This window comes from Nothobranchius furzeri, chromosome 14 (genome assembly GCF_043380555.1).
Source record: "Nothobranchius furzeri strain GRZ-AD chromosome 14, NfurGRZ-RIMD1, whole genome shotgun sequence".
Classification (NCBI taxonomy): Eukaryota; Metazoa; Chordata; class Actinopteri; order Cyprinodontiformes; family Nothobranchiidae; genus Nothobranchius; species Nothobranchius furzeri.
Window position 1 is genome coordinate 32,454,694 of NC_091754.1, and position 25,974 is coordinate 32,480,667.

The 25,974-nt window shown below is 39.4% G+C and overlaps 1 protein-coding gene across 2 annotated transcripts; it reads left to right on the forward strand.

Annotated features, from left to right (window-relative positions):
• Positions 1–461: 461 nt before the first annotated feature.
• Positions 462–24,658, forward strand: zmp:0000000936 (interleukin-1 receptor-like 2). Of its 2 annotated transcripts, none has more exons than XM_015965881.3 (12): positions 462–612; positions 16,508–16,585; positions 16,855–17,107; positions 17,297–17,489; positions 17,643–17,814; positions 19,073–19,135; positions 19,499–19,634; positions 19,721–19,875; positions 22,542–22,685; positions 23,203–23,370; positions 23,761–24,032; positions 24,228–24,658. In XM_015965881.3, exons 2-12 carry the CDS (start codon positions 16,510–16,512, stop codon positions 24,519–24,521), a joined length of 1,926 nt encoding a protein of 641 aa, XP_015821367.1. In that variant the 5' UTR covers positions 462–612; positions 16,508–16,509; the 3' UTR covers positions 24,522–24,658. The 2 variants fall into 2 exon arrangements, with proteins under 2 accessions (XP_015821367.1, XP_054602596.1); XM_054746621.2 differs by lacking the exon at positions 462–612 and adding an exon at positions 9,862–9,998.
• Positions 24,659–25,974: the final 1,316 nt, after the last annotated feature.

Below are 25,974 nucleotides of genomic sequence, written 5' to 3' on the forward strand. Positions count from 1 at the left end.
ATTGATTGATTGATTGATTGATTGATTGATTGATTGATTGATTGATTGATTGATTGACTGATGCAGCCTGATACTTACATTTTTTCTCTAATTGCAAAGCTGAATAAAAACCTTCCCCAGATAAATCTGTGTGTTTTTAAACGAAGGTTGGCAGACTTCTAAATCAGCCTCTTTTCTTGTGTAGTTTGCCTTTGCAGCCAGCAGAGGTCTCTTCATGGCTGGGATTTAAACCATTAGTGTGGGAGAAGGCAGAAACAACCAGAACAGAGTGGATCGCACTGTTTAAACCACTACAGCCACTGATGGGTTTACAACATGTTAGCTAGAATAAACATGCTAACTGCAGCTATGAACAACATGACCCTGCTGCTCTCCTCCCAGTTATTGCTCAACACATTAGTACATCTGCTGGCTTTCAAAAGATTCCTGGAGGGGAAGTTGCAACATGTGCTGCCGTCTCAGAAGAGGAAGTGTGAGCTGGAAAACACACGTCTCAGTTTAGACTGACTTTGGTTTTCTTTTCTTATTTTTTCAAGATGTTTTTACAGGATTTTTTATGGAGCCCAGGCAGGCGTCTGCCTTCAAAAGGGGGATAAGAATAACAGCAGACGGGTGAGTTCTCTATTTAAAACAAAGTCAGCTAACAGATTTAAGCGCTGAGACCTTCAGAGTGGTTCACTCACTTATGTCATCATTACTGTGGGACGTCCTTACAGAGGTTCACATCTGCATGCTGCTCAAGTCAGGAGCTTGTCTGAGGTCTGGGAACGTCAGGCTGGACTTCATCAGCTTTACAACAGTTTCACTCTTTTTAGAGGCCAATGCAGGGAGTTAGGAGAGAGAGAAAATATGGAAAATAATTTACTTTTTCTAATAGAACAGGGTCAGATGGTCAAATTTAAGAATTTTAAAATTTATTTTAACTATTTCAACTTACGTACCATAAACTTTATGTTGATCCAGATGGGTGAAATGCCACTGGCTGCAATTTATCCTCCAAAAGTAAAAACAAACGTTTGACCCCCAATTCTATCAAATGCTGTTCAATTATTTTAATAAAATCACTTTAAACACACAAAATTACCTTCTTTATATAGTTATTCCATATATTTTATTTCTGCTCCTTTGAGAACCAGAACCTAAAAAGGTTCTGAGTCTTCCGCAACACATAACATAAAAAAAAGCCAAACCCCAAAGTCAACAAATAACAATGATTTCTCGTCCATCTTTTCTATTTTGTGGTACCCACTCTATCTCGTGCAGGGTACCCATCTCCATCAGTCTCAGCCAAACTGGTTACCAGTTCATCACAGAGATGAACAAACATGTAAACACACGTTTACATGCTTAGGGCCAATTTAGAGTCACCAATGAACCCAACATGCTTGTTTTTTTTTTTTCTTTTTGAATACTGGGAGGAAACCAAAGGAATGCCTGCAGGCAGGAACTTGCAAACTTGACTCAGAAAATCCCCATTTAAGCATCAACTCCCTGGTTTGTGTTTTGCGATTACAGCATGATGAACCCTGGTGTCATTGCCTTGGAAAATGGTTCAGAAAAGGAATCATGTGGAAAAGGTTGTTTAATAAATTCTTTCAGTCAGGTGACCTCATTCCATCACAGCTTAAACCTACACTGCAAAAACTGATTTTCAAGCAAGTAAAAAAGACGAACTTTAGATTATTTTGCTAGTTTTAAGAATTGTAGCCAAGCATAGTTTTCTTAACAGCAGACATTTCACTCAAAACAAAAAAATGTTGATCATATTTATTCATTTTTACTTTAAGTAGAGCTTTTTCTGCAGATAAGAACATAATTTTTTCTTTTTAGACTTTCTTGAAAACCTGTTTTTGCAGTGTAGACATAAAGAGGAGGGCAGCATCACACCCTCCACTCTTCTGGCCATCTCTCAATGACCTGATTTTGCTCCAGAGACTACGCTATTTGTGCAAAAGAAAATCAGATGTACAGTGTTCTGCATAAATTAGTACACCCCACTACATTTGTCGGAAAACTTTCAGTTTTCTTTCAGAATCAACATTTTCGGTCAGCTACCAAACTACAAAATACTCCCACAAATGTAGACAACTGATTACAAACAAGATTTGTTAATTTTCACACAAAAAAGTGATTTTCCTAACAAATCCATTTAAGCCCATTTTGCAAAAATGAGTACACCCCAATTATAGTCTGAGGAGAAAAGCCACACTTAAAGCTCCTTTCCGGAGTTTTCCGCTTTCAGAAATGATGTGTGATTTTTCAGAAATCTGTAAAAGTGATTGTCTCATCATGTACTGTGATAAAATGTAAGCAATACGTCTTTTTTTTTTTGCTAACCACGCCCCCTGCCCCGTAGAGCTCCGTGCAATAGGAAACTGAGCGCTGACCAGAACTAACCAATAGCGTTAAGACTACCGCTTAGACGCTTCAAATTTAAGGAATACCTCAGCTGATGCAGAGTTGATGAACTTTTCACGGACAAGTAAGTCTCTAAAATATAAATATATGAGAACACAACATGACATGAGAATAATACTCATAAAAAAGTGTGTTTTAGCTCCGTTTGTCGGCTACAGAAACATATTTATAAACGGAAACGTGAAGTCGCCATCTCCACATGGAGAAAGGTCACAAAATCTGAGAAAGGAAATAATTTCTTTACACAAAAAGGTGTAAAGTGGGAGACTGACAGGCGGATTGGGGCAGTGTCTTCAGTGATACAGACACTGAACCAGTCTGTTGTGGTGAAGAGGGAGCTGAGCCAGAAAGCAAGGATCTCGATTTACCAGTCCATCTACCGCCCAGTCCTCACCTATGGTCATGAGCTTTGGGTAATGACTGAAAGAACGAGATCGCCAATAAAAGCGGCTAAAATGAGTTTTCTCCGCGGGGTGGCTGGGCTCTCCCTTAGAGATAGGGTGAGAAGCTCGGCCATCCGGGAGGGTTTCGGAGTAGATCTGCTGCTCCACCATATCGAGAGGAGTTAGTTGATGTGGTTGGGGCATCTTGTTAGGATGCCTCCTGGACGCCTCCCAGGGAGGTGTTTCAGGCATGTCCTGCCGGCAGGATGCCTTGGGGTCCTGCTGGAGGAGCTGGTGGAGGTGGCCGGGGAGAGGACGGTCTGGAACTCCCTAGCTGGGATGCTGCCCCTGCCACCTGGACCCAGATAGGCGGAAGAAGATGAGACGATTAAAAGGTGAGGGCTACAAGAAGATCAGCAAAGCTTTACATATCAGTCACAATACTGTAGCAGAAGGGATCCAAAATTTTAAGAAATATGGAAGTTCAACCATCTTACAGAGACGTCCAGGCTGTCCACAGAAGTTAACATCTCAACAGGAGCATCTTCTGATGAGAAGGGTTGAAGAAAGTCACCATGCAAGTTCACTGCAGTTAGCTAAAGCAGTAGAAAGCCAAACATGAGTGACCGTTTCCCGTGACACCATACGGCGCACACTGCAGAGGATATCGTCCACGAAGGAAGACTCTCCTAAAGCCCATGCACAAAAAAAGCTTGCCTAGGATTTGCTCGGGCCCATGCTGGAAGAGATGAAGACTACTGGGTCTCTAGACTCTGGAATGATGAGACAAAGGTCTCTGTTTTTGGAACTGATGGTTTCAAAACTGTTTGGCGTCGTAAAGGTGAGGATTTCAAAGAGAAATGCACGGTGCCTACAGTGAAACACGATGGTGGCAGTGTCCGTATGTGGGCTGCATGAGTGCTGCTGGTGTTGGGAAGTTGCATTTCATTGAAGTATCATGAACTCAACAATGCACTGCTCTATACTGAAGGAGAAGATGCTGCCATCACTCTGTGCACTTGGTCGTCATGCACTTTTCCAACACGACAACGATCCAAAACACATTTAAAGCTACTGCTGCATTTCTGAAGGAGAACAGGGTGAAGTTGACTGAATGATCAAGTATGTCTCCTGATCTGAACCCAATCCAACACCTGTGGGGAATTCTGAAGCAGCAAGTTGAGCAGCACTCTCCATCCAGCACACAGGCTCTAAAAGAGCTTCCTCTAGAAGAATGGAACCAGATAGATGTTGCAATATGTCGCCAACTTGTTCATTCCATGCCTAGAAGACTTGGTGCTGTCCTTGAAAATCACAGTGGTCATACAAAATACTAGATGTGTTAGTTTTTGTTGTGGGGTGGATTCATTTTTGCTTCAGCCAATTTGAGTAAAACTGAAGTTTTTGTGATCTAACTTATTATTAACCTTAATTTCCTGTTATGGAGTTGAACAAGTGTTCAATAAATCCAGCCTTGTGAACTTTCTGGAAATTGTTCTTTTGTTCGTTGAGCTCCTGATTAGATTTGTACATTTTACAGGGGGTGTACTCATTTATGCTGAGCTCTGTAAATAAGTTTTATTCCCTGATCGATAAGTGGTTTCCTTAATTTATTTATTTTTAACGAGCTTCAGCAAGCTTGGAATGATTGAAAGAAGGATTTATTGCTCAGAAGCAAAACATAAAGAAAAAAAAGACTCAAGACTTCCGCTCTGAGCTGAACATCCAATAAGATTTAATATCTAAATAAGGGGGAAGAAACATTTTAAAACATCCAGATGGACAGTGAAGGGATAATCGGTGTTATTCAACAAACAAGTACAATTAAACACATAAACAACATGACTTGATATATTTGGTGCTACAGTCCATTAGAGCACTAACCGAACTGTGTTGTGAATGATGAACGTTTAGAGCTGAGTCACGTTTGGAGTGAAGATGCTGATCAGCCTCAGCAGACACAGAAACGGTTCAAACTCTAATTTTACAGACATCTGTGGTTGAGTCATGAACAGATCATGAGAGCTCTTGCAACACGGTGTAAGATGGTCTATGGCACTTTTATCAAAACTTGACCAAAACAAACACAACTCCATCACTATTCAACATAAGGTGATGTTTTAAAACTCTGTATAAAAGGCGGCATGCAGGAAGTTTAAGTGCTGAGTTCTGATTTTAGACCATGTTTTAAAACATTCTGTTGAGTCAGGAGTTGTGAAATCAAATCAGTGAGTCATGACTAAAAGATGATTAAGATGTTGATTCAGACCGAAAACCCATGTGTGTTTATTTCTACAAGTTCAGCTGCACTTTGCTCTTTTAATATTTGCTCTCCAGTGGAAGTTTTACATTTGTGTCCTGTTTTCCATAGTTATTTACAAAATACCTGAGGCTGGAATACTTTTATGGAAGTTTCTGATGCATACATATCTGATGGTGTCTCTTGAAAATGTTTATTTTCCACTTGGATTTTAAGCCAATTCTAATTTTAAGCCAATTTTAATATTCCCCATATGCAAACTGCACCCGTACATGTTGGGAAGAGGCTAATCTAAACGATAGAATCCACATTTTATCCCTCAACAATACCCAATGCCACCAATAAGCAACTATTAGCCGCTAAGCAAAATGGCCGTAAAAACACGCTAACTACACCGATCGAGAAAAACACACTATAGCGACATTGCAACATGATCCTATCCACAGGAGCAGCAGTTTAAATTAAAGCCCAGACTCTCTTCTTTCTAACATTTTAAGTATTATTATGTGCAAAGCCCCAAACGAAGCTTATTTTATCACGTCAAACGCTTAAAGTTCTACCTGGTTTATAGTCATAATCCATATTAAAGTATAAAATCGACTTGTTTCGTGTATTCCTATGTCCCAATCATCCAATTGAGCTGAATTTTTCGGTTACTTTTAGCTGCTGGAGAGTGTTCACAAGTCTCCGACCCAAGTTCCATCATTTCTACAAAGATATATGATGCTGTTTGGAAGAACTTTCCTGACAAAGATGGAATCAATATCTAGACTGATTAAACCCCGCCCAATCATTGGCTATTTCAACTAGAATCATCAAAAAAATAAAATTAATCTTGATTTTATTTGGAAAAATAAAAATCATTACATTCGGAAAACGATCTGGTTAAAAACTACGAGGGAGGCATAAAATCCATAGATTTTGAAATAATGATAGCTCCACTTATTTCTAAAGAATGTTGAAGAAACCTGGTATCTAATTCCAAGATTTATTTTTTGGTAAAGTTGGAGGAATAATAAAATTCCTATTAAAATATATTTTTGAAACATTTAAACTACCAATTACAAGTTGTTTTGTTTGGAAAAATGTCGTTCTAACAAAATTTTAGCCCTCATGATGTTCCAATATGGAATTATAGTTAACTTATAAAGAACCAAACATATATATTAGGCAAATGATGGACAAAGGAATTTGGTCAGTACATAGTTTGAACAAAAATGGTGAAATTCTTTTGTTGGAAGAATTGAATAGTATATATGATTAAGAATTATCAGAGATAGAAGACAAAAAAATAATCAACAATATTCCAAGAGAGATGATCCATCTAATCAAAGCTTCTATTGATAGTATTACTAATCCTGGACTAAAAACGACTATTGATGGAACTGATATATTTGATGGAAAATGTAATAATACACTTCTGAGAAATAGATTGAATAATACATTTTATCCTACAAATTCTTCATACAAAAATGTCGATCCCCCCCCCCCCCCCCCCCCCCCCAGCTGAAATACATTTAAAAATGAAACTGAACTACTGGTGAGTTCCTTGAATGAAATGTCTATGATTAATGTCATAAAGCTATATGTTTTTTTAACAAATACTGGCTTGTAATACCCCTTAAGTGCTTTATATAATGTGTAAGTTATTTTTTTATTGTTTATCTTTCCTTTCTTGAACTGTCATAACTACAACTTTTCTTTTAAAAAATTTGTTCATCTCTGAAAGATTCCTTATATTACGCTGATATAAGTGTTTTTCTTGATCATTTTAAGAAGCTGATTCAGATCGTAAGGTTTTCTTTTGAAACGATTTATTTTTTCTCTCAATGTCTCAATATTTGTTTGATCTCCAAAGTGTTTTTCTTGATCCTTTTGGCACAAATCTAATCCCATACAGTTTGTACCCATTTTCAAAGAATGTATGACAGCACTATAGTTCCTTCTTTAATTGTTTAAATAAAGACCCTGTGGCAGAGGCAAATCGATGATTTTTATTTATTATGACCAGGAAGATGTAATATTATATGTAAATATAAAATATTAACCTACGAGGTCTTTATTGTAATTATTCAGAAGATTCTAGGATTTAATTCAGAAGATCTAGGTTCTTTGCTTTTTCAGTGATCAACCACACTTTGTATTACTTCAAGAAAGAGTCAGGTTTGTAAAAGTAAGAATTTATTTAACAAACAATTAAAACATGACTAATTAACTAAGCATTTACTGTAACTAAACGTGATGAAGGAACCTATGTGTGAATGCGATGTCAGTCAGAGCTTCCTTATCAAAGTAAGCTGAGTTCTAGTGAAAAGAACTTGGTTTGTGCTAAGCTATAAAGTTCTTATCATCAGAAGAACATTAGACGCAGTCTGTCATGTCTACTTCACCCGTTTTGGAGAGACCCTCTTGGTGGATCCGAAAGTCACAGCGCTGTAGAATACCGTGATACCGACTCTTCAGTCCAGAGATGTCTCGGGTCACAACAGCCGGATAGAACCGTGCGTCTGGCGGACTCTTAAGGAGTCCAACAATATCAGCTTTGTTCCTGCAGGAACTGTTTGCTCATCAGCTTTGCAGGTGCAAAAAGGTTTTGACGAAGTGTCAAAATCTTTGATGGTTAAAGAGGTTTACTACAGATGGCCGGTCTGAGCGATTCTCTAGAACTGTCGAATCACTCGGGATGATCCAGTTTTAAGGTTTTGATGTTATGACTCGCACAGCCAATCAGAGGCTGACAAGTTTGAGCTATGTTACCAAGACAACTCAGAAACACGCCTTCTTGATACAGGATGTTCTGACTGGTTTTAAAGTCTCTATGTGTTGGAGTTTAAATTAACCACACTTGTTATGGTGTGAGTGCAGGTGTGAGGACCTCGTCGTATAAACATGTTGAACACATGGCAGTCTCTGTAGACATAACATAACATAACAATTATTGAACAAAGATTAATGAAGCAGTTCATTACAATATAGTGATTGTAAGTAACAATAAACAAGTGTTTATTTAATGATCATCTAGATTATGAGTCATGGAAGAAGTTCATATTGATTTAGGAAATCATTCTTGATTTTAGCAACTGATTCGAGCTGGAGTTGTTCCCTCTGTGGAGGCAGACAGATGGGACCTTGGGAAAGAAAGTTATTGTTTGTCTTTCAGACTTGCAGAGTCTGTGAGCTGTTATGAAAGCAGGCTCATTTAAAGGGAACACATGCAGTGTTGTGTCTCCTTTCTGACCAGATGTTGAATAGATGTTGAAAGGTCAGACTGTACCTAAACTGACCATTGCTGGATGTTACAACCCATATGTGGTGGACTCATCAGGGATGAGTCCAGAAGTGTTCTGTTACATGAGGTATATGATGCTGTGCAGAAATTACCAGTAAAGCATGTGGTATGGATTCGCTCCCAGCAGAGCATCTGAAATATGCCAGTCCCAGGCTTGCTCCCTGTTAGCAATCTGTTTTACTGGATTTATGTCCCATGGCATACTTCCAGATGCAATGATGACTACGTTGCTTGTTCCAGTTATGAAGGAAAAGGCCAGAAAAGTTGGTTACCTAGACAACTGTAGACCTATTGCATTGACTAGCATTTTATCTAAGGTCATGGACAGGATCATTTTGGATAGAGTAAGTGGGCTTTAAGTCCAAGCATGTCAAGGACATGTGTGTCTATGCTCTCAAGGAAATAGTGAACCTATATTCAACTCAATTCAGTTCAATTTTATTTATATAGCGCCAAATCACGACAAGAGTCGTCTCAAGGCACTTCACATAATAAACATTCCAATTCAGGTCAGTTCATTAAGCCAATCAGAAAAAATGTTTCCTATATAAGGAACCCAGCAAACTGCATCAAGTCACTGACAAATACCTGTATAGGTTTAAAACAATCCTACTATTCTCATGCGTTTCATTGATGCCTCCAAAGCGTTTGATCGAGTTAATCAGCCTGGAGGTACTGTGAGAGTGCTTGCCTATTGGTATGCCCATCAGAAGCTGCACGTCAAATGTGGCGGGTAGTATTTCCGACCCCTTTAGTGTGTCCAATGGGACATGTGTTGATGAGCTATCCGGACGCCTGAGAGCTTGCAACACAGGCTGTTTGATAGGTGATGTTCTGATTAATCACCTTATATATGCAGATCACCTTGTAGTTTTTAGCCCTAGTAGTGCAGGACTGCAGCGGCTCCTAGATGTTAGTACTGAGTACAGAATGGAGTATGATTTAAAATATGATTCAAACAAAAGGGCTGTTCTAATCTACAGAACTATTCAGGGTAAAATGCTCCATTTTCCTGTGTTTAAGTTGTCCAGCAACAGCCTTGCAGCATGTGAAAAAATAAAATGATGACATTTACAGACAGTGCTGCGGGTTATATGTGCAAGCAAACACCGTTGCATGGAAATGTAACTGTTGTTCTACACCTGTTAAAGTCGCATTATTTAAAGCATACTGCACACCTGTGGTCATACTATAAAAAGTCCAACTTGCACAGGTCACAAGTGGCTTGATTCAATGAGAATCATCCTAATCAATCAGTTATATCTGACAGAAGTTTTCCCAGATAGTTACAGACAGACTAAGGTTTGCGCAAGAGTTCAGTTATTTTTAGTGTGTGTGTGTGTTTAGAGTGTGCGTTTACTCAGAGACAGGTTGGGCTGATTTGAAAAAATGTGTTGAAACTTAAAGGAAGGTGAGCAAAGAGCCCAGAGGAGCCATCAAAACACACTCTTCCTCCTCTTTGTGTTGCTGGTGCCTTCGTCCTGAGGAGGTGGGACGGTGCTGGTGGCTAATTGGCTGAGCTGGATGGTGGAGACTCTGATCTGCACGCGTGGGTCAGAGGTGATGCTTCCTCTCTTTGCTCTGGCATGTTGTGAACTGACTTATTCTTCCTGCATCTGTTGCTGCCTCACGTGTTGCTTCTACTGAGGTGAGTGGACGTGTACCTCTATTCATGTCAGGACATTTTGATTTAATTTTGGTAAACAAACACTCAGGTCTAAGAGGGAAAGTGTCTTCATTCAAACCACAAATGAGACAAACTTCCTTGAGTGAGTGATTTTATGTAAAACGGTTGGTGATTGTTTTTGTGCTTCTCTGTTTGTTTTACTGATTGTTAAAGATGTTCTGTCCTGTAATCGTGTGAACACGTTATCGTTACGGGCAGCTAAACAAGCTGCATGTATAAACAGTCAGTTTGATACATCTGGGCTTATTTACGTTTCTTCTTGTGTTCTGCATGCCCAACATTTCATGTGGTATAAGTTTGAAGCCTAACTGACCAACTTGACCGAAATGTTTAGTTTGCTGTGAGGACTTGATCTGTTGTTCAGCAGCTTTAGTGGTTCAGGCAGCGGTAGATCTCACTTCACACCTCAGCAGAGAAATCAGAGCAGATCAACACCCTCACTAGAGAATGTGACACCTCACACATCACACTACTGCTGTTCTCATGGCCCACAGTCTAATGTTTTGTGTGTTTTCAAAAACCTCCCAGGGTTACGGTCGTTTAAGAAAGCCAATCTCAGTTGGAGCAATCACAAAAAAAGCACAACTCCATTTTTCTCTCTTACTACAACTTTAATTTAAATACTTTCTTTCAGCTGTGGTTAAAAAGTACACTTGAGCAGGGGCAGATCATGAGAACCAGGGCTTCTAATGGTCAGAATGTTTTGTTTATTTATTTTTTTCTGGCACTGAACACTCGGAGGTCTCTGCTTTCCACAACCAGGAGGAGAATGAAATATGAAGACAAATTATCAGGAGCAAAAGCAAATCGCACCAAGCTAGTTTCCAATTAGTTTTTAACATATATTAAAAACTTTAAATATGTATTGTATATGCTTTGGTTGTACCACTTTACTACAAGAGTTTATCAGTGTTATTCATTATTAAACACTTTGCAGAACTTTAATATATGATTATTATGCATAAAGTAGGAATGAGCAAGAGAAAAAAAGGACAAATAGTGAGCCTAATCTGTTCATTTCATCTAGAGTATTTACTAATCATTTCAGACTAACTTACTACCTTAACTCAAAGATCTTATGTAAACATAATTTTTGGCATACTTTTTCACAGCATTATAAATATTCAAGACTGTTAGAAGGAGTGGTAAACGTTAGCAATATTAATGACTATTTACCCTTAATAATCACCAATTGTCATTAATACATTTTAATGGTCATTATTAACATTTTCATGTTTTACACTTTACAATAACACTCACTTTTATATGTGTGGGTGTTTATAATGCAGTTATAAAGTACAGTATTAGTCTGACATGTTTATTAAAGCAGCTTTAAATGAAATAAACAGGTCAACAGATTAGCATCACTATTTGGCAAGAAACTGGTCAGTTTAGCCTCTTTCTCGGTCATAAGTAATGCATAATAAACATGCTTCAATGATTTATAAAGTGTTACAGGTTAATTATTTATTACTTTAATTATTATTTAGTCATTTTGTAACGTAGTATCCTTGTGCTTAAAATACACTTTTCTGTGTATTTTATCATAAACCTTATAACCCTGTTGTAATGGGTTAGCGACACGTCTCCCTGCATCCGATCCTGCTGTTCTGTGTATCTTCATTTTCTACGTTTTGCAGCAAATTAAACGATCCTGTCATTTAAATATTTGAACATCCACTTTCTCTCCTTTTTACATCATGACAATGACTGAGCACTGCATTTAAACTCTAAATCACAAACAAAAGTCAGAGTGACGTGTTGTTTTCGAACACCTTCGGTGGGAGGAGCAGCAGCCCAGTGACACAGCCATTCAGTTATTTGAGACACTGATCTTTGTGCCGTAGGGACGTTGACAATGCCCAGTTAACGGACCTGCAGGGTGGGTTCAACGCTGGGAGGGTCAGTCATTTAAAAACGCTGTTCCCCATAGAACCTTGGGTTGAGAAGGTTAGGCATTGAGAATTATGGTTTCAATTCTGCTTGTCATTTGGAGTCACATCCTCTTCTCCTTGCAGAAAACAAGGCTTTCATCAGCGTTTTTCCAACATTAAGAATACAAGAACTGAGGAGCTCACATGTCACATCCTGGTGTCGCCATAATACTTCAGCAGCTCTTCATCTTTAGACTATTTATCATTTAGAAGTAGAGCTAAACTGTTTCAAGAGAACTGAGTTTAGATGAAGACCCATCAAGGCTTTTCCTGAGGATGACTATGATCCCTCCAGCAAGTTCATGGTCTTTCCCAGGGTCTGTTCCCACTGATGCATGCTCAGTAAACCTCCAGAGATACCTGAACAAATCAGCAAGGTGACGCTGCTCTGACCTCCGCCAGGTGATGAGGCTAATGAACTCTCGGTGGAGGAAGCTGATTTAAGCTGCTTGTTAATGTCTAACTTTTTTGGCCATGATGCAACTTTCATAAAAAAAGGAGAGGGTTGACACATTCCCTTCACTCTCAGCACTAGACTACCTCAGTGCATGCTGAAGGTCATGGCTGGAAGAAGCCAACAGAACCACATCATCTGCAGAAAAGCAGAAATGGGACCCCCAGAAGGTCAACGCCCTTCTCTCCACTCCTGTGCCTTTAGATCCTGTCTGAACCAGAATCAGGACTGGAGACAAGGACCAGCCCTGGAAGAAGACACTCCACTTTGGGAATGCTGGGAACAAACTTTCTACCGATAATGGGGACATAGTTGTGGTGTTCAACAGGGACTGTGTAGCCTTCAAATGCCCCTACCCACCCCTCACTTCAATCAAAATATAATGAGATGTCTTTCTTTTTGTTGGCTTTATTCTCTATCCCTCTTTTGGGGACCGGTTCTTTAGCCTACATTAAGAACTGAGAGCAGCAGCAGAATATTCTTGAATATATATTTTATTTCTCACAACCTGAGTGGAAGGTCCGTGACACCAGATGTGCGTCACTCATTTATCTGCTCTAAATGTTGTTTGGACCTTGGACTGGTGTTCACTCCCCCGTGTGTGTGTGTGTGTGTGTGTGTGTGTGTGTGTGTGTGTGTGTGTGTGTGTGTGTGTGTGTGTGTGTGTGTGTGTGTGTGTGTGTGTGTATGTGCGTGTGTGTGTGTGTGTGTAACCACTGCTCCATAAACAGATGGACAAAGTTCACCTGGCTGAGCAGATTAGTACCGAGCCACCTCTTGAACAAATGCAAACAGAAAAACACTTTCTGCCGGTTTGTTGTAGTGAAATCAAACATTGCAAAATTTTGTTCCGTTCCTGCAGTCCATTTCCCAACAGCATGTGTGTGGTTTCTGCCATGCAAGCGCTTTCCTTTGCTGCGCTTTTGGTTTTTGTTTACCACGCGAAGCACGGCTTCAGGAGGGGAACGGGTCCATCGTTGAGATAATTGGCAGTCACTCAGCCGCTGCATCAGTAACACTAACATCCATTTTCCACATTTAACAGCAGCAATGATTCTACTTCCTGGACAAGAACAAACACCACGATGCTTCTTATCAACTTCTCACTCTTCCTGTCATCTGCCAACTCCATAAAAGATGCTTAAAACCGATTTCCTTTTGAAAACAACCAAACAAAGTGCTCAGAGGTTGTGCCTCGCCAGAATTATTTGCAAAAGTTATAAAATGGAGATAAGAAAATAGTCCCACAATCCCCATGATGAAGTCAGTTTATTTTTCATGAGGCTGTGTTTTTCCAGGCTTTTGATTCTCTTGTCACTTTCTTTTTCATGCAGCATATCTATGAGGAAAACTCTCAGTTATACCCTTTAAACTCACCGTTGAATGACCCTAACCATCCCACTGCTTCCTTTACCTCAGAGCTAAGGTTACAGTGCCTCAGGAGAATTGTGAATTTATCCAAATGCAGACTCTGAGCCTTTCCTAGACTAAAACTTTGCAGCAGAAGAGCTTCTGTGACTTATTCAACATTGCCAGCTCCTCTGGGGAATCCAAAGCATTTCCTGGCCAGACAAGGGACCGTCCCTCCAGCGTGTCCTGGGTCTTCTTTTAAGTGTCCTGGTTGGGCGTGTCCAGAGAACCTCACCAGGAAGGCATCCTAACCAGATGCCCGAGCCACCTCAACTGGCTCCTCTCAATGTGGAGGAGCAGGGGGTCTACTCCAAGCCCCTCCCGGATGACTGAGCTTCACTTCGGCCGCTTTTGTCCACCAACTTGTTATTTCGGTCACTACCCAAAGACCATATAGTGAGGGCAGGAATGTAGATAGACCAGTAAATTGAGAGTTTCACCTTCCGGCTCAGCTCACTCTTCACCACAGCAGACCAGTTCAACACATGCATTATTGTAGGTGCAGCACCAGTTTGCCTGTTGTCCATCTTTCACTCAATCGTGAACAAGACCCCGAGATACCTAAACTCCTCTTGGAGCAGGACCTCATCCCTGACCCGCAGAAGGCAGTCTACCCTTTTCTGACTCAAGCTCCTGTGACCCGCTCCAGCAAAAGCTGGAGATCATGATCTGATGAAGCCAACAGGACCATATTATCAGCAAAAAGCTGAGACTCTATCCTTAGTCCACCAAAATGGATCGCCTCAACACCTTGGCTGCCCCTAGGAATTCTGTTCATAAAAGTTATGAACAGAATCGGTGATAAGGGGCAGCCTTGGTGCAGTCCAACTCTCACCAGAAACAAGCTAGACTTCCTGCACGTAATGCACCCCCCAGGACCCTTCTAAGGGTATAGAGCTGGTCCAGCGTTCCACGGCCAGGATGAAAACCACACCTTTCTCTCCAGAACCCCAGAATAGACCGTACCAGGAAAGCTAAGGAGTGTAATCCCTCTAATCAGCTAATGAATCCAAAACACCAACTAAGGGTTCCTGAGCCTTCAGATCAGGCGTGGGGAACCCTGGTCCTCGAGGGCCGATATCCTGCATGTCTTTGCTCCAACACTTCTAATTCAGTAGTTGATTCACCTGTTCTGCAGCACATCAGGCTCTGCAGAAGCCTGTTAATCCCGTGCTGACTGAAATCAGGTGTGATGATGCAGGATTGAAACTAAAATATCCTGGATGGCGGCTCTCGATGGACCAGGGTTCCCCACCCCTGCTTTAGATGGTCTCTCAGTCTAAGTTGAATCACTGACATAAATGGACTTTTGCACCATTTTCAAGGTTCACCTGTATACATAGATGTTTTGCACACTGTGATCTCTCAGTTTGTTTTCCCATCAAACCTATCTAGACATCAGAAAAGAGATAACAAGTCTCGTTTTTGGAGGTCTACCTATCCAGCATGTTTTTGTGTTTTCTCTGCTCCAACACAACTGGTTTTAATCAGCAGTTGCTTAACAGGCTTCTGCAGAACAAGTGATTGAACTATGGAACCAGGAGCTTTTCCTTGTTATCAAAGCCGCTTTAAATTCACTCGTTCACCAACTAAGAAGCTCTGACTTTGAAATTAAGGGGAGTATCTTTTAGGAATGCTCAGCCTTTCATTTATTAGTTTGAATCTTTCAAGTTTAAGGTTTGTTTTTAGAAACAATTGTAAATGTTTATTGTATTAACTTTTTTCTGCAGATTTAACCAAAAAAAGGGATGATGATAAAAAGTCTTTCTGATTACTTTAGCTAAAAATACATTTTGTATTTAAAAACTTATAATAAAATGACAATGTTCATGAGAGTGCACCAATAAGTCTCTGTAAAAAATGCATTGTACAGTCAGTCTACAACTTATAATAGTTATGTTATAAAATTTACTTATTATCCAAACATTTCCAAATTTATTCGTTTTTTATTTAATTGTTAATATTGGTGCATGTTTCATTAAGATCTAAACAGCCAACAACAGCAGACACCCTTTACAACCTGTAATATAAAAACTGAGCCAGTATGAAGGTGAAAGGTCGCGATCTGTCATCCCTGTGAATGCATGTGGTTAAAGATGTGGGTAGACAACATCTGTGACTATTAGAATATCATATCTGGTTGTTGGTTAACACTGGCCCAGCTGCAGAGGTAATACCCACTCAGATCTAAAATGGAAACTGAACAGTTCAATATTACCACAAAAACAAAACCATTTTATTCTATTATTAAACATAAGCATCAATTAACTTCAAGGCTTTTGATACTGGAACAGAAGTGGTCTATAAACATTTGTTAAAATATGATCTTTAGCTACTTTCAACATTCAGTATGAGACAAAGAGGAAACCCTGCGGTTTTATGGTTTTGATTGATAGAATTTAAACCACAAATTCACCTTTTAGTTAAGCGTGCAGGAACAGAGACCTCGTCCGTTCTGAATCATGCAGAGCGCTTGGCCTCAGATACAGGAAGTCTCTTCAGCTCTGGCCGAGGGAAAGACGTGGAAGGAATGTGGGAGATGGAGGAAGGGAGACCCAGAGGCAAAACAGACAGACAGACATGTTTAGGCATAAATGTTTCCATCGGCTGATCTTTCTTGCTGTTTGCTTTATTGTCATTTGTTCATATTTATTGTTTGTTTATATTTCCAGCAATGGGTCTGAATGCAGCTCTGGGAAGTCTTGTTGTTTTCATCTGGATGCCAGAGATCTGGGCAAGACTAGCACAAGGTGAGCTCAGTTAAACTAAAGAGCACACACACACACTCACACAGAAGTGTTTTTAACCCTTCGAGCCCAGGTGTCCCATAATACCTGCCTGGTGGAGCAAACCAAACAACTGGCTCCATTCTAGAAGAATGTGACCACCCTCTAGTGGTCACAAGTAGAACAGCTTCAACATGAAATAAACATGCATTACATTTTTCCAGTCTCCTCCATCACTGCCAAATTGAATGTGCAACATAAAAAACAGTAAATAAATCACTTTGTGTTTCCAGAGAGATGCACTGACTACAAGCTTCAGTTTGAGCGGGTTTTCTCTGTTCCTGGAGACACAGCCATGCTCAACAGCACCCTGCTCTCACCGGATGTACTAAACTACACAGCTGTCCCGTACAACATCACCTGGTACAACTCAAAGACCGGCCAAGAAATGAGCAACCAGACTGGGCGGATCCTGGTGCTAGGAGAGACGCTTTGGTTCCTCAATACAACACTGGAAGATGCAGGAGAATATACGACCGTTCTGCGGTGTGTGGTCAACAGTAGGAACATACATTAGTAATACTTTACAGCAAGGAGCAGAATATTTACAGACGGATGTGGGGTGAAAGAAAGCTCTTCTAAATATGAGCTCATGTTTGAGTAATGATTGTGAAAAAAGATGCAAGAGTGCAACAGCCTTTGCTGCATGATGATTTGCTGCCATTTCCCCCACAGAACCCCACTGAGCTGCTTCATGCAGTCCACTAAGCTTGTGGTGGACACACCAAACGCTGGCGAGTGTGAACGACCACAGAAAACCTCTCAAGAGCTTACGGATGGAGTGGCTGACCATCTGAACTGCCCGCTGGGGGAATATATTTACAAACTGGAAAGCTATCGCATCACTTCCTCTATCCAGTGGTACAAAGTGAGTTCTACTAAGTCCAGCAAAAATCAGCTCTTCTTTTATTTTATTAAACAAACTCTTGTGGTTATTTTACATGTTTTAGGATGTAAAATAAAGATAATAATTTCAAAGGGGACATTTGATATTTCTTTGTAATTTCCTTTCCTTATCCAGGGTTGTGAGCCCATACTGGATGGAAGTGACAAGTATGCGTACTGGGACAGGACCTTACTGAATATCAAAAGGGTGGAACCTGAAGACAGCGGCACCTACACCTGCACTCTGTCATTTACTCTGGGGGGAGTTACAGGATCTGTGTCAGAGAGCATTGATGCACCAATCAGAGGTCAGAACAGATACTGGATTAATCAGATGTATACCGGTATATATCCAAAATGTCCTCAGGTGAAAATGGATGTAAAGATCCCTTACCTCCACTGACTTAAAGCTGTGATCTGTAACATGATGTTATAAAAAAGAGGATACACAACTCTATTGGTCAACACTCTAGGCTTGTGTGAATATATATATATATATATATATATATATATATATATATATATATATATATATATATATATATATATATATATATATATATATATATATATATATATATACTTTTTTTTTTGGTAGAGGCCAAAGGACAGATTTAGGGAAAACAACAATTATGAAGGATGGCCTACTTTGTACTATAGAACAGTCAGATAGTCACATTTCAGCATTTTTAAAGGTACTTAAACAAGCTTTAAATGCACAATGTGTACAAACAGTTGACTCCTTAGCACCATGAAGTTCAGAGTAGGCTACAGTAGCCCGCTCACATCAAACGGTAATGTGTCATTGTTGCGGTGCGCGCTCGGCTGCGAGGGGAAGGTAGACACTGTAGCACTGACAGCTACTTAGGGGTCACACACAGATAACACCACACTCCAGCTTTCAGTCGTCGGCACATGACTGTTTCTGCTGCTCTGCTGCTTCCTGCAGCCTTCCCTGAAGGTGTTTCCTTCAGGGAACCGAGAGCCTTCTGTCCATGTCATGTGAGTACATGTAAAACGAGTCTGATATGCAGCAGCTGTGTCTTTTCGCTCCAGTGCTGTCGCTTCTACCTACGTCTACTGTATCGCTTGTCTCCCTCTCCCCCACAGCCGTGCACGCTCCACCACCGTTATAAACAATGACCAGCTTTCAATCCAGTGATCCCATGTGGTTAGAGCAGAGCAAGCAGCCCAAAAGGAATAGGGCAGAGTTTCTCCAAACCAGTAAGGCTGCCACAGAGAGAACCAGCACCATCTCCTGTAAGTTTAGAGGGAGAAGAACTTTCAGGTCAAACTGAAAACACTGAGCAGCATATCTTGTATGTCTAAGAAACTCTAATTTCCTTCTGGGATTAATAAAGTATCTTTGATTTGATGACTATGGAGCTTTGACCAGTTTATGTAAATGAAAATGTGAAATGTCAAGCTAATTAAAGTAGAAGTTGAAAATTTTCAATGAAAAAGGACAAGTTTGGGAACGAATACACAGCTTTTGATAATAAACAAGTCGTTATCACTAATAATCAGAATAAATATCTCATTACATGTATCTGTTGGTCTTTTCAGACGAGTACTCTTTGGTTCCTCAAGTTCATGAGCCAACAAATGAAATTATCAAGGCAAAAATAGGTAAGACCACGTTTTTGTCATTTGAATATTCAATGGTTATTTATATAAACCTGCTTAGGCTTTGACCAAACCAAATGTGTTTTCATCTGATTGCCTAACTTACGAGGGACTGAAAGAACAAAAAGGACGAGTTACACACCAAATAATAAAACCACTAATATCTGCTTATTTGCTTCTTTACACACTTTATTATTTCCCTTAAATTTATTGTTTCTCCAATAAATATATTTCTTTGATGTGTCTGTTGGATCACGCAACCAGTCAATGTGTTTTGAATGTCCACTGCAGTGAAAACATGTAATCAGATTAGCTACATTAAGTAATAGTAGTAGCTGTAAATAGTTTCATCTGTTTAAATTTCAGGATCCAATTTGACCGTGAAGTGTCTGGTGTTTGTGCCGGGTGTTGGAATCCCATTTGTTGATGTCCTCTGGTTGGTCAGAGATGATTTTATCTTTGATACCAGTCCTCCTGCAAACGTCTACACGTCAGAACCAAGGTTAGACCTTCAGCTTTTTCTAAACGGGTTTATTTGTTACATTTAGGGTTAGGAAGTTACTTTTGTCATCTGTTTGTTCTCAACAGCGTGTGGAGCCAAAAGACACCCCAAGAAGGCGTGTGGTTTGAACGAATGCTCTTTATCTCTGAGCTAAAGAAGGAGGATTTCTACATCAACTACACCTGTCAAGCTTCCAGCTTCCGTGGCGTTCCTAAGGGATATTTTACTTTGTTACCATCAGGTACAAACCACACAGATCATCACAATATTGTTGTTTTCTTTACTTAATCAAATGCCCCAGCTGTTCTAATAATCTAAAACATGTGAAGCTCCTGCAAAGCCCGACACTGCCCTAAAAAGACTATTTATCATGACAAAAAGTATTTATAAATTATACAAAATCTATTTTAAACACTTTTAGACTTACATCAGTTTTGCATCACATGGATAATCCTATAAAAAGCATGAAGTGCCCCTGCTGCAGTAGAAGTGCTAATCATATGAATGTTTATGTTTGGGAAGGTTCTCAGTAATCTGTGCACTTGGAGCTGCAGCATGGCTGCCATTATTCTATTGTTGTATAAACATATTTTTTCAGGAAGTAGTTTTTAAGTTCAATTTAAAATGTCAGGAGATACAATGTTGCACTTAAAAGTACACTTCTAATACAGTGTGTACTGGCAAAACCAGTGTAGTCAGTAGCTGCTGATGTAACTTATTAAGTAACTTGTCATTGAATTTACTTACTTTCAAAGTAAAGTAACAATTAATGTAACTAAGATAACTTTTCACAGTTGCATGGCAGTTCACGTAATCAGTGGCAATCCCAGATCATTTTCATGGAGGTGGTCAGTTGAGGCCAGAGGAAATTTAGGGGGTGACACACCAGATTGGTCGGTGTGGAGAGTGGTGATGCATTGCATGCTCATTTCTCATTGAAACAACATGCAACCAACACACTTACCTCAAATTTTGATGAACACAAATTTTTCTGAAAAAGAAAAACTGTTATTTATAATGTTACTTTACATTTTAACTTTAATTACTGACTTCACAAAAGCATCTATAAACTGTAAAGATTGAAACTTTTGTTTTGAAAATGGTGAGCAGGAGAAACTTAAATACTTTATAACTACGGAGCTAGGATTGGGACAATATTACGTATATTATAACATATCATATATAACATATTTTGTTACTGTAACTTTCGTTTTGTAGCATATAATTCACATTTTGCAACTTGTAACTCACGTTTTGTAACACGTTATTCTCATTTTGTAACATATACCTTTGGTTTTGTAACATGTAACTTCGGTTTTGTAACATGTAACTTCGGTTTTATAACATGTAACTTTGGTTTTGTAACTTACAGGAAAAAAATCTCTGTACAATTTTTCAATCACAACTCTCAAATCACACATCTCAGTCTACAGTTACAGAACTCAAGTCTGTGTACAAATTCTAGCTTCCTTCCCAAGGAACCAATGACAAGAATTATATGCTGCAAAATGGAAGTTTTGTGCTACATTATGAGAATTACACTAAAAAAAATAGAACTTTGGGGTTACTAAATGAAGATCATGTGTTACAAAATTAAAGTTACAGTTACAAAACATGTTACAAATGACAAAACTTTGTACAAGTTACATGTAATATTATCCCAATCCTAGCTCCATACAATACTGGATATTTATTTACTCTTTAATTGTATTTTTTGGGGGGGTTACATTTATGTTTGATTAAATAACATGAATTTGTAGTTTGTGTGAGCATTAATATGATTCATTAAAGAAGATTGGTTTCCATGGTGTGGCCAGTGGGGTGGCCAGCAATTTTCTAACAGTAGCCCTGGCCACCCCTTGGGGGCGCCACTGCACGTTATGTTGCTTTGCAGGGTGCAAAATCTAATTTTCTGAAGAGAGGCCATTAAGGGAGATATCTAAATAAAACTACATCTGTTAGCTACTCCTTGGTCCTCTTTTCATACAGGTACTTGCTACACAAAGTTGTTTTTTAACACACTAGGGACGATCAGTACTTCTTTTCTCCTTCAGTTCTGTGGGTCCTCATTCTCTCTTCTGGCTCTTGTGTACAGGGAGTGGCACAGCTCTGGGTGTATGCAACCCCACACCAACAACCCCTTGAAAATATTTAGAAATACCTATATTGCTTCACCATTTTTTCTAAATATTTAAAAAATGTTTTAAAAGTTAAATGACCGTTTAAACTTTTTTTCAATTGTAACGTAGGAAAGATGAAACTCGTTTGCGTTTTTCTGTCCTACTCTTTTTAGGTAACAACAGCAAAATTAAAACCAAATCTGTGTTGTGTAGATGAGACTGAAGGACTAATAGCAAGAGAACGAACAAGCATTCATTTACTTGAAAGGTCACACTAACCAACTTGTGCCTGGACGTTTTTCCCCCGTTTAGCTCGAACTTCTTCTCATGCTGCATTGTCGAGTTTTCAGTCGTGCATCCCTCTAACGTCTAAAAAGTTCATTTAATTAGCCTGGGGAGATTAGAGCCAGATAAGACTGTTTAAAATAATTACAATTTGCCAAACTTAGTGTTGATAGATAGATAGATAGATAGATAGATAGATAGATAGATAGATAGATAGATAGATAGATAGATAGATAGATAGATAGATAGATAGATAGATAGATAGATAGATAGATAGATAGATAGATAGATAGATAGATAGATAGATAGATGATAGATAGATAGATAGATAGATAGATAGATAGATAGATAGATAGATAGATAGATAGATAGATAGATAGATAGATAGATAGATAGAATTATAATGAAGCTTCCATCCATCCCTGATCACAGAGTTATCTAAGATGGAGATAAAATATAATATTGATTTTCTGTTATGTGTGTTTCTTTCTGATTTTTGCAGATCCAGACATTTTACTTCCCGTTGGACTTGTCTTCTGTCATGTGGTTGTTCTCTTCATTGTCAGCGTCACCGTCTACTATATCTTTAGGATCGACATTGTGCTGTGGTTTAGAAAAGTCTTTCCGTTCCTCTATAAAAATAAAGGTAATGCAACCCAAATGTGTTTGTTTGATGGTTTAATATTTGAAAATTGGACAAAATAAAAGCATAATAGTAAAAACAAAATGAAACATGAGGCGTTTGCTTGTGGAAAAGCCAACTGATGTTGTTTGACTTGGCGAGAGGAACGCGGCACAGCGTACTCACTCATTAATCAAAGTTCACAGGATCACAGTCGTTACCTCAAATCTGACCGCATGTGTTCGCAGAGCACACAGACAGAGGAAGTGAAGTAACCACTGGGCCACCTGCATGTTTCTGATTAAATGTCTCCCGCTCTGCATATGGAAGTGGGTCACAGATAGTTACCAGAATAATGCTATTCTGCATTGACTTGCATGTAAAACCACAGCGTGTGATGTGAAAACCCGCAATGTTGAGTTCAGCGCAGTATAAATTCAACACTTTTAGTTGTGTTCATATAAAAAATGTTACCTTTTTCCAAAAATGTGGACAAACTTGTTTTAAGTGTTTCTGCATAATGGCTTCTTTTCTTTGTCAGATCTGGATGGGAAACTTTACGATGCCTACGTGGCGTACCCCCAGTCTGGTTCCTTTGAATTTGGTGGAGACGTGGAGAGGTTTGCCTTGCACACGCTGCCTCAGATACTGGAGCAGGCCTACGGCTACAAACTCTTTATAGCAGGTCGCGACTGTCTGCCTGGGCAGGGTGAGTCCTACAGGATACAGTTTAAACCCAGAACTGCTCTGCTTTTAAGTGACAAGCATGGTTCCCTTCTTCTAGAAAAAGTGATCTAATGGTGACCAAATAGTACAACAAACCCATTAGATAACATCCTAATATAATTACTGGTCTCATTTTCATGAGAAATAAAATAAATAAATAAAATAAACATTTTAAAATCCTACAAGATTGTTTCTGAGGAGCTCTTTAATCAGCAGTTCTGAACCCAGAGGGGTTTTTTGTAGAGCAGCTGTAATACAGGATGTGGTTGGAATAAACTGTGTCAATAACACATGGAGTTGATTGTGTTTTAAGTGCATGCAAGCATATTTCTAACTCCCCAGTTCCTCACCTATCCTATTTTTCATCCTTCAGCCACAGTGGACTCTGTAGAAGAGAACATCCAAGCCAGCTGCCGCATCCTTCTGCTCTACACCGCCTCTACTTTCATTGGCAAAAAGCACACAAACAGCACCAGCAGCAACAACAACAATGTTCCCATAAGCAGAGCCAACAAATCTGAAACCGACACCAGTGACAGCAGCGTCACAAGTTTTTATGATGATGAAAAGGTCTTCTCAGACACGCGGCAGCCGCTGGAATCTGTAGCAGCAATGCACAGAGCCCTGCTGGAGGGATCACTGAAGGTACTGAACCAGAACTGTGAGTGCAGAGGTCTTTTCTGCACCACTATTTAAAAATGTTCATAATAAAACAACAAAAAGTCCAAGTCAATCCAAAAAATATATAAAACAACAGAAATCAGAATTTGTTTGATATGTTATAAGATGACTATATTGTTCTAAGTCCATCCCAGGTCTAACCTAACTGTTCCTTTCCAGGTGATCTTGGTCGAGTTGGAGGAGATCAGCCCAGATCAGTTGGCCCTGTTCCCTGAGTCGGTGCGCTACCTGAGGAAGAAGCAGGGTGCTGTGTGTTGGTGGAAGCACGTGCAGAAGAAGCAGACATGGAGGATGTGTGTGAGGGAGAGAGATGAGGAAAAGCATGGCCAAGACTCCCGGTTGTCTCTGTCTCTATGTCCTTCATCCAGGTTCTGGAAGGAAATTCGGTTTCACATGCCTGTCAGGGGCAAGAGGGTGGAGTATCCGGAGAAAACTGCCCTGTTGAACTTGTGATGAGGTGTGTGTGTGTGTGTGTGTGTGTGTGTGTGTGTGTGTGTGTGTGTGTGTGTGTGTGTGTGTGTGTGTGTGTGTGTGTGTGTGTGTGTGTGTGTGTGTGTGTGTGTGTGTGTGTGTGTGTGTGTGTGTGTGTGTGTGTGTTGCTGAGCTAGTACAACAGCAGCGAGGTCAGATTGCAGGACAGGTGCAACAAGATCCTCTGAGCAGAAACATCACCTGACTTTTCACTGTGTTGCTGTTTAACCTGAGTTTGAACTTTCTGAGATGTCCTAATGTCAAGAATGGAAAAAAGAAGCAACAACAGCTCGTCTGCATGTCTGCAGAATCTGGATCGTCCAAAGTTTACATAAAACAAGTGAACGTTTAGATTTTTCTATATTAAGAAAATGTAAATATGTAAATAATACCGTCAACTGTGAACACTTGCACATGCTGCCTTTCATTTATTGTCTAAATAGAAAAAATATATTAAAATAATATTTTATGAAAGAAAACTATTGATGCAAGATATTAAAGAAAACTATATTAATATATGGCTGGAATCACACATAAAATCCTCATTAATATGTAATGTCCCAGCACTGTGCAAATGCCCCCAACCCACATCGATCAGACCTTGTTTTATTTTATCCAGTGTCATAAGAAGAAGTGTGTGTAATGGAGAAGATGACTGTTTTTAAGTTATCCTGGAGAAATATAACTTTACCTGCAAAACCAGAAAGAAACAAAATTCTGTGTTTTTTTTTAACCTTAGCTTTAGAAGGACAGAGACTCTGAATACGGGTGAATTGGCTAAACTGTCTGGTAGTAAAGCCGAAGGCAGAGCTGCAACATGTCACAATTTATATTTTAGTCTAATCTGAAGAGCAAAGGGGAGCACGTTCAGACTCAAGCTTGAATTTTGTGTTGTTTGTCTTTCACATCAATACTGTTTATTCTTTTTTTTCCCCAATCAATATTTTTCACCCCTATTAAATGTGCTTTGTATAAGTTGTCCAACTCTGGTTGTTTTTCTTTGTGTGATAAAATAAGGCAATGGGTTTGACCTGAAGTCTTCTTTTACTTTGTTCTAATGTCAGCCATCTTGGAGTTGATTTTTAAAGAGCCAGTAGAATTTAAAGGGGCAGTATGTACGAATATAGTAAGAATTTTACAATGAGATATTTCATATCCAGTTGGCTGCGGGGATTGTCAGTTTTTCTCCTTTTAAAACAAAGAAAGGAGTGACGTAACTACTGTTAACCAACAGTGAGTGTGGGGGTACCGTGTCTCCTGTGAGCTAATTTTGCAGCGCTGACAACTGTAATTTGACGTTGGCTGGCAAAAAGTTCCAGGATTGTTTAAAGTGGTTGCGGTAACCAAATCTTACCACAAGATGTCATTTTTACTTCATTGTTATGTAATGCACCTTTAAAACCATATTCAACTTGTTGTTGAATAAAAGCAGCTT